The 12,898-nt window shown below is 45.7% G+C and overlaps 1 protein-coding gene and 1 long non-coding RNA gene across 4 annotated transcripts in view; one reads left to right on the forward strand and one right to left on the reverse strand.

Moving 5' to 3' along the window:
• Positions 1 to 704, reverse strand: part of CCDC90B (coiled-coil domain containing 90B) — a 43,369-nt gene extending 42,665 nt beyond the window's left edge. For both annotated transcript variants that reach the window (XM_075198639.1, XM_075198638.1), the window contains exon 1: positions 541 to 704. In XM_075198639.1, coding sequence (XP_075054740.1) covers positions 541 to 625 — 85 coding nt within the window. In that variant the 5' untranslated portion in view covers positions 626 to 704. The remainder of the gene's footprint in view (positions 1 to 540) is intronic.
• LOC142140772 (uncharacterized) lies at positions 395 to 11,585 on the forward strand. 2 transcript variants are annotated; one of them, XR_012688564.1, is made up of 2 exons: positions 395 to 458; positions 11,318 to 11,585. It is a non-coding gene; the product is annotated as an uncharacterized LOC142140772 (long non-coding RNA). The 2 variants fall into 2 exon arrangements; XR_012688563.1 differs by lacking the exon at positions 395 to 458 and adding an exon at positions 778 to 889.
• The last annotated feature ends 1,313 nt before the right edge of the window (positions 11,586 to 12,898 follow it).

A 12,898-nucleotide genomic window follows, 5' to 3' on the forward strand; every position in this document is an offset into this window, starting at 1 on the left:
AGTAGCCTGCCATCAGGCTTGCCGATTCTCTTTTTCCAGCGATCATTTTATTAAAGTTTACTTGTATTTTTATTTGTTTTTACTGACATTACAATGTTATATCAAAATGTTACCAGAACTGATGGGAGGCCGTAACCACAACACAAGACCCCCGGGATCACAACCCTACACTATCACAAAATCACTGGTGTTTCACTTCTGTATGTATTGCTGCAGAGTGATGCACATTCCACTGACTTCTACAAAGTGAAAGATTTTTCATTTATTATTGAGTTAATGAAGATATGGCTGTCATGGCTGGGGATATCTATTTACAACCATACAAGATGGGTGTTCCCATACATCTAGTAGCCAGACATTATTTATACAGCAGGGGGACCATTTGCACAGGGGGCAGCTGGCAGGTCTATCTAGGACCCTGTCTAAACACCAGGGAATGAAACACACAGCCAGACTGGGTAAGTATATTATTATTATTATATATTTTTACTCTTGTAAACTTTTTGAACTTTTCCCAGACGACCCCACCATGCCCCTTACCTCTCCTGCAGGCTGCCAGCCTGGCACAGTGTGGGGTGGTCAGCAGCATCTGGGAGATGTGTCTATAAATCACTCTGCCCTTCATCTCTTCTCTGACAGTTACACTGTGTCAAATCCCCCTGTTCATTTACTGCTCCCTGCTTCCCCCCTGCCTCACTTCCGGCCCGGCGCGGTGCATTATGGGGCTTGTAGTTTTCTGGTATTGCAAGTCAATCCTAGGAGACTGATTATTTAGGCAATATTTGTGTTAACTCCAGCTGCAGTGGAGCGTCATGTAGGGCATGCTGGGATCAGTGGTTCACCAGCATCTGCAGAGATGCAGGTTGTCTGGGTATTTGCAATATGCTAGGTAATATTTATTACATTTACTTTATGATTTGAATTGTATTAGTTTTGCACAAGAGAGAAACTAGACATGGAGATTAAAGGTAATACTTCTACTGTGCAGCATTACAGAAGTATAATGCAGCCTGCAGCTCCCAGTGGTGTTTGCAGAACTTGCTGCAATACATATTTTTAATAACAGATCGCTTCATGTGCACATGGTTGGTTCAGTCACATCATTTGGAATAGGGATTAGCAGGGCTGCCATCAGAAACTGTGGGGCCCAGTACTAATTAATCTGCCGGGGCCCCCCTCCCCATACATGTGCACCCCTCCATCTGCGCCATACATGCGCCCCCTATCCCTCATTACAGTACATTCCCCCCCACTCACAGTTAATGTCCCCCTCTCCACCCCCACAGTTAATGACCCCCTACCCCCCAAAGTTAAGGTCCCCCAGTCCCCACCCCCACACAGTTAAGGTCCCCTCTCCCCCCCAATCACAGTTAATGTTTCCCTCTCTCCCCAATCACATTTAAGGTCCCCTTCTCCCTCTACCCCCCCTCCACAATTAAGGTCCCCCTCTTCCCCCCCCTCCCTCCTCAGGTCAGGTCCCCATCTTCCCCCCTCCCTCCCTCCACAGATCAGGTCCCCCTCCCTCCACAATTATGGTCCCCTGGGCTCTCCCCCCCCCCCCCTCAAAAAAAATAGTAGCTCCTTAACTTACCTTCTCCGCGATGCTGCAGCTCTGCCTCCCTCTATCACTGATACACTGGGAGTGCGGCGTGCGGTGATGACAGCACCGCGTCGGCCGCGCTCCCAGCCTATCAGAGTCTGGGAGGCAGAGCTGCAGCATCGCGGAGAAGGTAGGTAAAAAATGGGAGGCACGGTAGTGACTGCGGGGCCCGGACAGTCCAGGGAGTCCGGACAGACGGAGAGGTCTGTCCGGGCCCCCTAGTCTATACGGGCACCCAAGTCTGTCCGGGCCCCTCACAGCAGTACTGGCCGTACCCCCTTGATGGCGGCCCTGGGGATTAGAGTTCCCTATGGAGAAATACATGCAGTGGCCCAGAACAATACAGCAAGTAGGAATCGTGTTTCCTGAACACTATAAGGCATACTTGCCAACTCTCCCGCATTGTCCGGGAGACTCCCGCATTTTGCGAGAGTCTCCCGGACGAGTGTGGCAATCTCCCTGATAGGAAGGGGGAAAAATTTAGATTAAACGCCGCGATTCACCCGGAATCGCGGCGTTTAGCCCCGCCCCCACTGTAAAATGACGCGATTTGCGTCATTCCGTCACGGGGGCGGGGCCAAAATGACGCGATTTCGCAGCCCCGCCCCCTGCACGCCCACGTCCCAGCCGGCATCTCCCGGAAGAAAAAAAAAAAATGTTGGCAAGTATGCTATAAGGTGTACACAGCATAACTAGGTAGTGGGAGAAATAGTCCTGTGATACCTTTCTATGGACCATGTCAGCAAAATGGCCCATAGATCATGCAACTTTACACCACAGTGAATGCATTGCTGTAGCTGTTTTATAAAATTTAGGCAGAGGTGTACCTGGTGAGTCTGCAGCCTAAGCTGGTATCTACAATAGCTCATACCTTAAGATGGGCGCACCGACATGATCAGTGCCTAATTTGTTTATAATTTGTACAAGGTCTGGTCATTCAGCATCTCAGACCAACGGGGGGCTATTAGTGTGATGAGAGGATGAACATACGCATGGGCCTATTATGGGAATCTGCCGTGTAACTAATTAGAATCACCCTTAATACTATCAGGAATTGTGGTCGTTTTAGGGAAACACACGCTGCAATGTCAGACCAACTGTTTTTCACAATCTAACACATTAGTGTAACAGATTAGTGTTACTCAGGGATCAATTTATTAAAGTGTGATCAGACATTAAAATGGAGAAAAGAGCCGTTTGCTCCGTAAAACGGACATCGCACAATTCATGAAGGGTTTATGGCAGGAGAAATCAAAGGTTCCTCCTGCCATAACCCACTTAACTTGTCTGTAAAGTCGTTTTTAAATCTGCCCTGCAAAATCGCTAAATATCAACAACTTGCAGAATGCGCAGATTGATACATTTACCCCCAAGACTCTTAACTATTTGCTTATTTTCTTGGAGTGTCCCCCCCCCCCCCCCGCTTGTCGGATCTCCAGCATCCTTCTAACATAGTCTTCCCCTATGTTCTAAAGCCCTTTAGGGATCGACCAGATAGAGGGGAGAATTTCTTCTATCATATTAATGCCTCCTGACGTGGCCTTTGCTGATTGATTTTTCTGTCTCATTGCCTACAAAGCATTGACCTACCTTCCCAGATTACACTATTGGACATTCCGGAACCCATGCAGTTAGGCGCCTACCGTCTCTCCTCAGAAGAACGTTCCAGACGACGTTCCCTGGGTCTTTGCATGTATTGTGGCAACAAGGGTCACCTACTTCGTGCTTGCCCTAACAAGCCAGGAAAAGATCAGGCCTAGGTGTTTGAGAAAAGGTGCGTCTAGGCCTTCAAATAATTCCTTGTTGATTCCTGCACGCCTTATCTCCTTTGATTTGGGGCATCCTTGGCTGCAAGGCCATAGTCCCCATATCGATTGGAAGAAAGGAGAGATCATTCGCTTTAGTCCTGACTGTTCTTCCACCTGCTTGACTTTACCGCATACTTGCCTACTTTGGGCAACTTCTTTCCGGTAGAGGGGCGTGACTGGGAGGGTGCGGGGCGCGGCCAAACGCATCATTTTAAGACGCCAGTAGCGGGATGCAGGAGATTTGCCTGTTCTCCCGGGAGTCCGTGAGACTGACCCGAATTTCGGGAGTCTCCCGGACATTCCGGGAGAGTTGGCAAGTATGCTTTACCGCTTCGAGTCTTTTGGCCTAGTCTGGATTCCCTTCCTGCTCTTTACCAAGGATTACTTGATGCATTTTCAAAGAAAAAGGCTGACTCTTTTGCCCCCTCATTGTGATTATGATTATGCAATCAATCTTAAAGGACGTCTATATGCTTTGTCCAATTCTGAGACCCAGGCAATGGAGCAATACGTGGAGGAGAATCTGCAGAAGGGCTTCATTCGACCTTCCAAGTGTCTGGTAGGAGCCTGGTATTTCTTTGTTGCCAAGAAAGATGGCAGCTTTCGACCAGACTCTGAGAACCTCAAGGCTGATGCTCTCTCTCGGAGCTTCATGTCCAGTCATGCTCCGCCTCCGGATCCTCAGCCCATCATTCTGTCCTCTTTGATTCATGCTGCTTTGACTCAAGACCTTGGAGTTTTGCTGCGCCAATTTCAGAAGATTGCTCCTTCCCTAATTCCTACTGGCAAGTTATTCATTCCTGTTCATCTCAGGAAAGCTGTACTTATGGTATTCCATGACAACAAACTGACAGGGCACCCAGATATACATAGGACCATTGAAGCACTTTCATGTTGGGTCTGGTGGCCCACTTTGTCTTTCGATGTTAGGAATTATGTTCTTTCTTGTCAAGAATGTAGCAAAAGTAAATCTCCTGAAGTCGCCATTCGGGCCAATTAGTTCCTTTGTCTACTCCAGTTAAACAATGGACACACCTCTCTATGGACTTCATTTTGGATCTTCCATGGGTCTTTGGCCATAATACCATCTGGGTGGTCGTGGATCGCTTCAGCAAGACGGCCCATTTTGGTTTAAAAAAACTTAGCTCCTTATTAGCTCAGGTTAAACATGGGGAATTGATCGTCAGTGGTGACTTTAATGCAGTCCTTATCCCAAGTCTAGACAGATCTATCCTCTCAGAAGTATGTTAAAAAATAAGGATCTCTCTTTTTTTGTCTGATCTGTCATCTGTGCAATTACTGCGGCTACCATAGTTAGGATAATTCCTGCAGCTCACTGATTCAGTTGGTTGCTAGGTAAATGGTTACAAGCTTCTTTCAGCTTTCAGTCTGGCAGCTCAGTTGTGCAATCACTTACCACATCCATGCAGCTAATCATTCTGTAGTTTATGATTGGTGCTGCTGCCTTTATAAACCTCTTTCTGTCTTCATACCAATACTTGTGATAGTTCCTGCCTGACCTAGTGTGCATTGTATCCTGACCTGTTCTGTTACCAGTGTTTGACCTGGATTGTTTAAAAGATGCTGCTGTCTTTTCTACTCCTGACCGCGGCCTGTCTGTTATTTACATTACAGCTGCTGATTATAAAAAATTTGCTGATATTTTGTTTCCCCCTCTGCACATCCTTTTCAACTCTATCCTCAATGGGAAGTTTTGGTCTAAACAATCCTTGGAAACTCAGATCACAGTGATTCACAAGAAGGGCAAATATGTTTACAACTGCTTAAACTACCCATCTCCCTTCTGAATACTGATGTAAAATTGTATGCTAAAGCTTTGGCAAATTGGCTCAATTCAGTTCTCACATCCCTGGTCCATTATGACCAAGTTGGCTTTGTCCCGGGTCGGCAGGCAAGAAATATCATGAGGAGGTCAGTTGACTTGTTTCATATCCTTAACACCAAGAAAATCCCAGCTATTATTCTCTCTTTAGACGCTGAGAAGGCTTTCAATACAATTTCCTGGACCTTCAGTGCACAAACCTTAGCAAGCTTTGGCATTTCCTGGAGACTTCTCACTGGCGTCAAGGTCCTTTATTCCCATCCCTCTGCAAGAATCTTGGTCAATGGCTCTCCTTCTGACTTCTCTAAATTAAAAATGGAATACGAAAGGCTGTCCCTTTTCCCCTTTAATTTTCACCTTGACCATATAGCCATTACTGCAACCACCAGAGCTTTGCCCAGACATACTGAATATGCAGATGGCTAATCGTGAAATTAAGTTGTACCTATTCGCAGCTGATGTCCTTCTCACCCTCCAACTGCCAAGAACTCCTCTCCCGAGCTTGTTTAAGATTCTGAATCCCTATGGTAATCTCTCTGGCTATAATTATTATCACTATATTGGAGGCTATGCTCCTTAACATCCCCAATCTCAATGCCCAAAACATCATCTCAATTTAATTTCCGGTGGCAAACAAGAAAAATAAGATATATGTCACACATTGCACCAGCTAAACCTGAATTATGGTCTCTGTTCTCACCTGTTTCCCTCTTTCTGCATTCAGTTTCTGGTCTGAAATGAGCATGCACACACCTGGTCTGCTCAATACTTCCTGCATTCTTTTGATTATTATTATTATTATTATTAATTTTTATTTATAGGGCGCCACTAGGTGTCCGTAGCGCCGTACAGGGACAAACGAGATTACAATACGAGGTGAGACAGCACAGTACAGTAAACAATAATCACAGTAACTCAGTGAGCTCAAAGCACTGCTAGAGGGGCGGAGGAGGGGAGATGGGAAGGTCCGCCAATGACGGAGTCCAAGAGGGAAGGCACGGATGACAGGGAGACCCCTAGAGGGAAGAGGAGGGAGCGAGAGGGGACGCGGGAAAGAGGGTCCTCAAGGAGGAGGGCTAAGTAGCTGGAGAGCAGAGTTAACAGTGGTGAAGACAGGAGGAGAGAATACCCTGCTCAAAGGAGCGTACAATCTAAGGGGTGGGGTAGACAGACAGAGAGACACGGGGGAGAGATGGAGGAACGGAGGATAAGGATAAGGGGGGAGGAAGAGGCAGAAAAAAAGGTAGGAAGTTAAGTAGGAGACTGGAAGGCTTTAAGAAAAAGGTGGGTTTTTAAAGCCCGTTTGAAACTGGACAGATTAGAGGAAGTTCTGATGGAGGGAGGGAGCTTGTTCCAGTGGAGGGGGGCAGCAAGTCTTGGATACGCGCGTGGGAGGAGGTGATCAGGGGGGAAGAGAGGCGACGGTCATTGGCAGAACGGAGAGGGCGGGATGGAGCATGAATAGAGAGGAGGGTGGAGATGTAGGGTGCAGTGGAGTTGGCGAGGGCCTTGTATGTAAGAGTGAGGAGCTTGAACAGGATTCTGTAGGGGAAGGGGAGCCAGTGAAGGGATTGGTAGAGGGGGGAGACAGAAGAGGAGCGGTGAGAAAGGAAGATGAGCCTAGCGGCTGCGTTAAGTACAGATCGAAGGGGAGCGAGATGAGAGTGGGGGAGGCCAGTAAGGAGGAGGTTGCAGTAGTCCAAGCGGGAGATGATCAGAGAGTGAATAAGACATTTGGTGGCATCTTGGGAGAGGAAGGGCCGGATGCGAGCGATGTTGCGCAGCTGGAAGCGGCAGGATTTAGCAAGAGAGAGAATGTGGGGGCCAAAGGAGAGAGAGGAGTCGAGGATGACACCGAGGCAGCGAAGTTGGGGGACAGGGGAGATAGAGGTGTTGTCGACAGTGATAGAGAGGTCAGAAGGGGGCGAGGTGTGAGGGGGAGGAAAGACTATGAGCTCAGTTTTGGCGAGGTTAAGTTTGAGGAATCGAGAGGACATCCAGGAGGAGATGGCAGAGAGGCAGGTGGACAGCCTAGAGAGGAGAGAGGGAGAGAGATCAGGAGAGGAGAGGTAAAGTTGAGTGTCATCAGCGTAGAGGTGGTAATTGAGGCCGTAGGAGCTGATGAGTTCACCCAGGGAAGAGGTGTATAGAGAGAAGAGTAAGGGTCCTAAAACAGAGCCCTGGGGGACCCCGACTGGAAGGGTGGACGGGGGGGAGAGAGACCCAGAGGTGGTGACGGAGAAGGAACGGTCCGAAAGGTAAGAGGTGAACCAGGACAGGACATGGCCGGAGAGGCCAAAGAACTGGAGGGTGTGGAGGAGGAGGGGGTGGTCCACGGTGTCGAAGGCTGCTGAGAGATCGAGGAGGATAAGAAGGGAGAAGTGGCCCCTGGCTTTAGCAGAGAGGAGATCATTGGTGACTTTAGCCAGGGCAGTTTCAGTGGAGTGAAGGGGGCGGAAACCAGACTGGAGAGGATCAAGGAGGGAGTGCTCAGAAAGGTAGGAGGAGAGACGGCTGCAGACGAGCCTCTCGAGAATTTTGGAGGCAAAGGGGAGAAGAGATATGGGGCGATAGAGGGAGAAGTGGGGTCAAGACTAGGTTTCTTTAGAATGGGGATACGAGAGCATGTTTGAAGGAGGAGGGGAAGATCCCGGTGGAGAGGGAAAGATTAAAGAGGTGAGCGAGGTGGGAGCAGGTGGTGGGTGAAAGGGAGAGAAGAAGGTGGGAGGGGATGGGATCCAGGGGACAGTTAGAGGGGGGGAGGATGAAATGAGAGAGTGGACTTCCTCGCCCGTGGTGGGGCGGAAGGAGTGGAGGGGAAGGTGGCTAGGGGGGGAGGACGGAAAAGTGGGGGGGTGGATGAGAGAATGGAGGAGGAGATTTCAAGTCGGAGGGCCTCAATTTTAGAGGAGAAAAAGGAGGCGAAGTCAGAGGAGGTCAGGGAGGAGGGGGTGGGGTGATTGGCTAATTGCCTGTCAGCTCAGTCTATTTAAAGCACCTGCTTCTCTACCAAGTTGCCAGATATTCAGGTCTACTCTCCTGTTTAGATGTCCTGTTCCCTAGCTCCTGTTTTCTTCCTGTTCTCTGAAGTCTCCAGCACATCTATCCACAGATCATCACAGCCTCTGTGTCTACTCCACTATCCTGTGGCAACGCTCTGCAGATTATTGCTACCTGTTTTCTGAGTCTGCAGTACATCTACCCGCAGATTATCACAGCCTCTGTGTCTACTCCACTATCCTGTGGTAATGCTCTGCAGATTATTGCTGCCTGTTCTCTGAGTCTCCAGCACATCTACCCGCAGATCACCGCTACCAGTCTCCAGTATAACCTGCATACTCTCCTGCTGTTCCTTGCTCTTAGTATGTTGGCTCTACCGTTGGCCTGGGAAACTGCCTCTTAGTCTCTCAGTCATTGAGCCACTTCTCATCCGTGGCATCTTTAGTTATTATCTTGGTTCCCAATACAGACTCGCTCTTCACTCCCTAAGAGGGCTGCGACCTGCGGTCTTGGTGCAGCTAGCTCCAAACTCCCTTGCGGGAGTCCCTGGTGAACACCTCCCTCACCGTTAGACTCCGCGCCTCTCGGGAGGTAATATCACGTGAGGCGGCTGTACGGGCAGTCCTCTGACCCTAACTCAGTGACAATACCTTGGGGTTTATATCACCAACTCTTACCAGCTCCTGTACAGGGGTGCGAGGGCCTCTTCACTAAGCCTTACTCTGAGCTCTTTTCTTGGCGACACCTAATCATTTTGTGCCTAGGCAGGATTATCACCTTAAAGATGACTGTCCTCCCCAAACTAGTTTATTACTTTCAGACCTTCCCCAACAGGGTCCCCTTATTAAAGCTTGTTTTCATCCAGAAATGCTTAATCTGAGCTAACAAGTCTCCCGGCGTCAAGCTAGACCCTCCAAAGAAACCTACTAAATGTGGGGTTAGATTCTTTCAGGATCTAAAGATCTGTTATTGGGCTGTCCATCTGAGCCACATCGAAGCTTCCTTTTGCTCCTTCATCTTCACTGTCCTGAGTTGACATTGAGTCTAATAATCTAATGCTGCCATCAGGTGATGACCAGTACCCAGACCTTGCCCAATTCCTTCCGTCTCCCCTCCACCACCACTATTGTAGGAAGCATTTACAAGAGAAAAAAGTAAATAATAAAGAATACCCTCTGACGCTTGATAGGCTTGTATACTCCCACACCTAATTGGAAAAGGGTCTGGTAGCCAGAATAAAGATATGTACAAAGAATAAAATGCAACAGTCTGTAATATACCAATTAGAATCCAGGTAAGTAGACTGCGGTAGTATGAAAATATATTTATTCACAAATAATTCCGTAAATTGTAAAACCAAATAAAACACTGAATAAAATACTTCCAAATGAGCTCTATATGAATTGTAACAATATAATATCAATTGAATAGAAATAAAGAAAAAGATCTTGGCTGGATATTAGAGCTGAACATATATCTTGTAAGCCTCAAACGCTATATTCAATCTATCATCAACTCTATATGAAGTATTAAGAGGTTATTATAACCAAAATCTTGAATGTGCAGTAAAGTTCTATAATCTGGAATGTAAAGAGGTATCAACCATAGATAGATAGAGTTCGGCACAGCTCCGTGTGTCCTGAAATATTCACTGCCACTAATATTGCAGTCATATAAAGCGGTATTGTAATTCCTCTTCCTCTGCTAGCGAAAAGATTCCTTAGTATTAACTCTGGATCGTACCTCCTCAAATACTGCTAAAATAGAATAAATAAATAAATTGCGGGTTTGGAGGGGAATGATGATAAATTCAACTCTGTGTGTCCTGAAATTTTTTCCGCCTCTACCCTGCATTACTTCCAAGATCAGGCTTATTGGGCTTGTCCAGGGTGGTGTAGCTGTAGGCGGTAGTTGCATCCTGACTTACATCTATTCTAAGTCTCGCCAACACCGTTGTAGGAGAGAAAAAGCCTAAAGCACCTGGTATTCCCAGGTGGTCTCCCATACAAATACTAACTAGGCCTGCCCCTGCAAGGCTTCCAAGAACAGACTAGATTGGGCTTGTTCAGGGTGGTGTGGCTGTACGTGGTGTTTGCGTCCTGACTTACATCTCTTCTACTTTTTTACCAACACCATTGTAGGAGAGAAAAAAGCCCAGAGCACCTGGTATTTCCAGGTGGTCTCTCATCCAAGTACTAATCAGGCCTAACACTGCATGGTTTCCAAGGTCTTGCGAGATAGGGCTTGTTTAGGGTGGTGTGGCTGTAAGCGGTGATTTTGTCATTTTGCTACATTTGTATTTGAAATTCGAAAATAAAGGGGGGTATTCAATTGTTAGCGAGACGGGTGAAAATCCCGCGCTCGAAAAAATATTACCGTTAATACGGTAATTTACTCGCTGGATTTCAGCTCGCAGCTCAGCTGCGAGCTGAAATCCAGCGAGTAAATTACCGTATTAACGGTAATATTTTTTCGAGCGCGGGATTTTCACCCGTCTCGCTAACAATTGAATACCCCCCAAAGAGTTTAAAAAAGAAAGCACAAAAAAAATTCTGTGAACGTGCACCACCTAGTGGTCACGAGTGTACAACCAGCTCACTGTTCTGCATTCTATGGACCTAATGCAGAGTATGAAACAAATCCAAATAAAGGGTGCAGCTTTGCACCTGAATGCATCATGTTTCAATGCAAGTAGTGCAAATGGAACTTTTTTTGCATGCAGGAAAATACTGTCTTCTTTTGCGTCTAGCGCAGAAATAATATGTATACCGGGCAACTTTATTTTAACACTGCTACTTAGAGTTTAGCTAAGACTGCATCCCCTCCCATCTCTAATTCTACCAGCACGTTTTAAATGCCCCGGCCTGCTGGCAGTGCAACATGGTTTTGCCATCTAACTGGATTTATGAGTAAAGTATTGAAAACGTTTCACTTTGAAGTAGAGACCTTTAATTTATACTGTTTATACACCTACTGTAGGCCATAGAATTGTATTCTAACTTACGACAATGTTAGAGGTGACCTCTATGCCCCCCAGAATAACTTTCTGTATGTGTTTTTTTTTAGATGTCAAGATGCAGAGAAAATCTGTAATATACTGGAAAACTGCTGCAAACAAAATGCCTCTCTTTCATATCCAGCAAGTGCTGTCTAAGCAGATCTTAAATGTTTTGCTAGCTAATAATCCTAAAATAAGTGCTGGCATCCTAAGAGCCTGGAGTGTTTGCTGTCACTGTTAATATAAGTATAAGTATAAAAGTATTGCATCGGGGAATTCAGCTCAGCCCCCCCCCATCCCAAAGGTTTACAGAGAATAAAAACTCTTTCTTCTGTGCCTCAAGCAATTTAATTTCTTGTCATCTGTGTGGTTCTGTTTTCTTATTTTTGTTGTTGCTGTGTTTTGTTTTGTAATGGTTTTGAGCATTCAAGTATTGGAATATATAGTTTTAGTGAGAATATGTTTGCAAAAATGTTCTTCAAATAAAATAAGTATGGGAATTGTTGGTTGGTACATTGGACCTATGTACATTTTATCCATGATAAACCCTATAACCTGGATCATCAGTTGCATACTGTTATATTTAGATCCAATATGACATTAGCAAGTTGTATTCACAAATAAATGCATCATTATTTTTTTTACCAGATTTATTTAAAGGATAACTAAACAATTGGTAAGTCTTTGTCTGGGTCCCCAATGTTATCACCACATGTTGAGGAGCCAATCCAGCCACTCTACTAGCTTAAAGATGTCAGTGTAGCATTGTTGAAGTTTCATTTCACTGTTGGTGTGTTGTGTATGCAGCATCTGATTGGTCAGGAAACAGCCAATGAAAAAGGTGCCATCTACTGCTGCTTGAAGAGCTAGGACAGGTTCAGTTATCTGCAATGTTCCGCAGATCATCTCGGCTGCGCACATTTCCGGTACTACTGTACCCCAGCAACACACATTTCTTCTCACACCTCTATAAGGTTCGAGGAGAAATCCACAATGATACATTGCTGCGGTGTGCCACCGTGACCGTTCAGGGTGTACTCCACGGACAATTGAATACCCCCTTAAAATAAAACAAAAAAAATGTATAGATGGAAAAACAGGAGATATAGGTGCTGCTCCCAATGGAGAGGGGGTGTCTACCCCTTTAGTGTAAAGTAAAAAAAAGGAAGCCTAATCTCAGAAACCCATTGAAATCAATATCCAAAAAACTTTTATAACTCACGTTCCCAAATGCTAAATAGTGAAACAAGACTTCTCATTTATTTTGTTTATATGTCATCTCAGACAACATTTAAATATGCCAATACAGATAAAAATTGATTAACATCAACTCAATTCAGAGGATTGCGATAGTAAAGACACAGCTACTAAAATATATAAATATAAAGTATAAAGCTATATCCACATTTCAGAACCTTAGTTTAAAGAAAACTGTTCCATGTAGACTCACAATTTTAGTATGATGAAATAAATGGATCAGTATATTGTCAGTTTCAGTTCCTAATAGTATTTAAGAATACATGTATATAGTATGCAGCTTGCCGCACAGACTGTGGTTCTTATAGATCAGTCACTGATTTAGACAGAGAATAGTGTTGATAATTAACAAGGGGGAGGAAGTTATATGCACTCATTATGGAGATAATTCC

Source organism: Mixophyes fleayi, chromosome 2 (assembly GCF_038048845.1).
Source record: "Mixophyes fleayi isolate aMixFle1 chromosome 2, aMixFle1.hap1, whole genome shotgun sequence".
NCBI lineage: Eukaryota > Metazoa > Chordata > Amphibia > Anura > Limnodynastidae > Mixophyes > Mixophyes fleayi.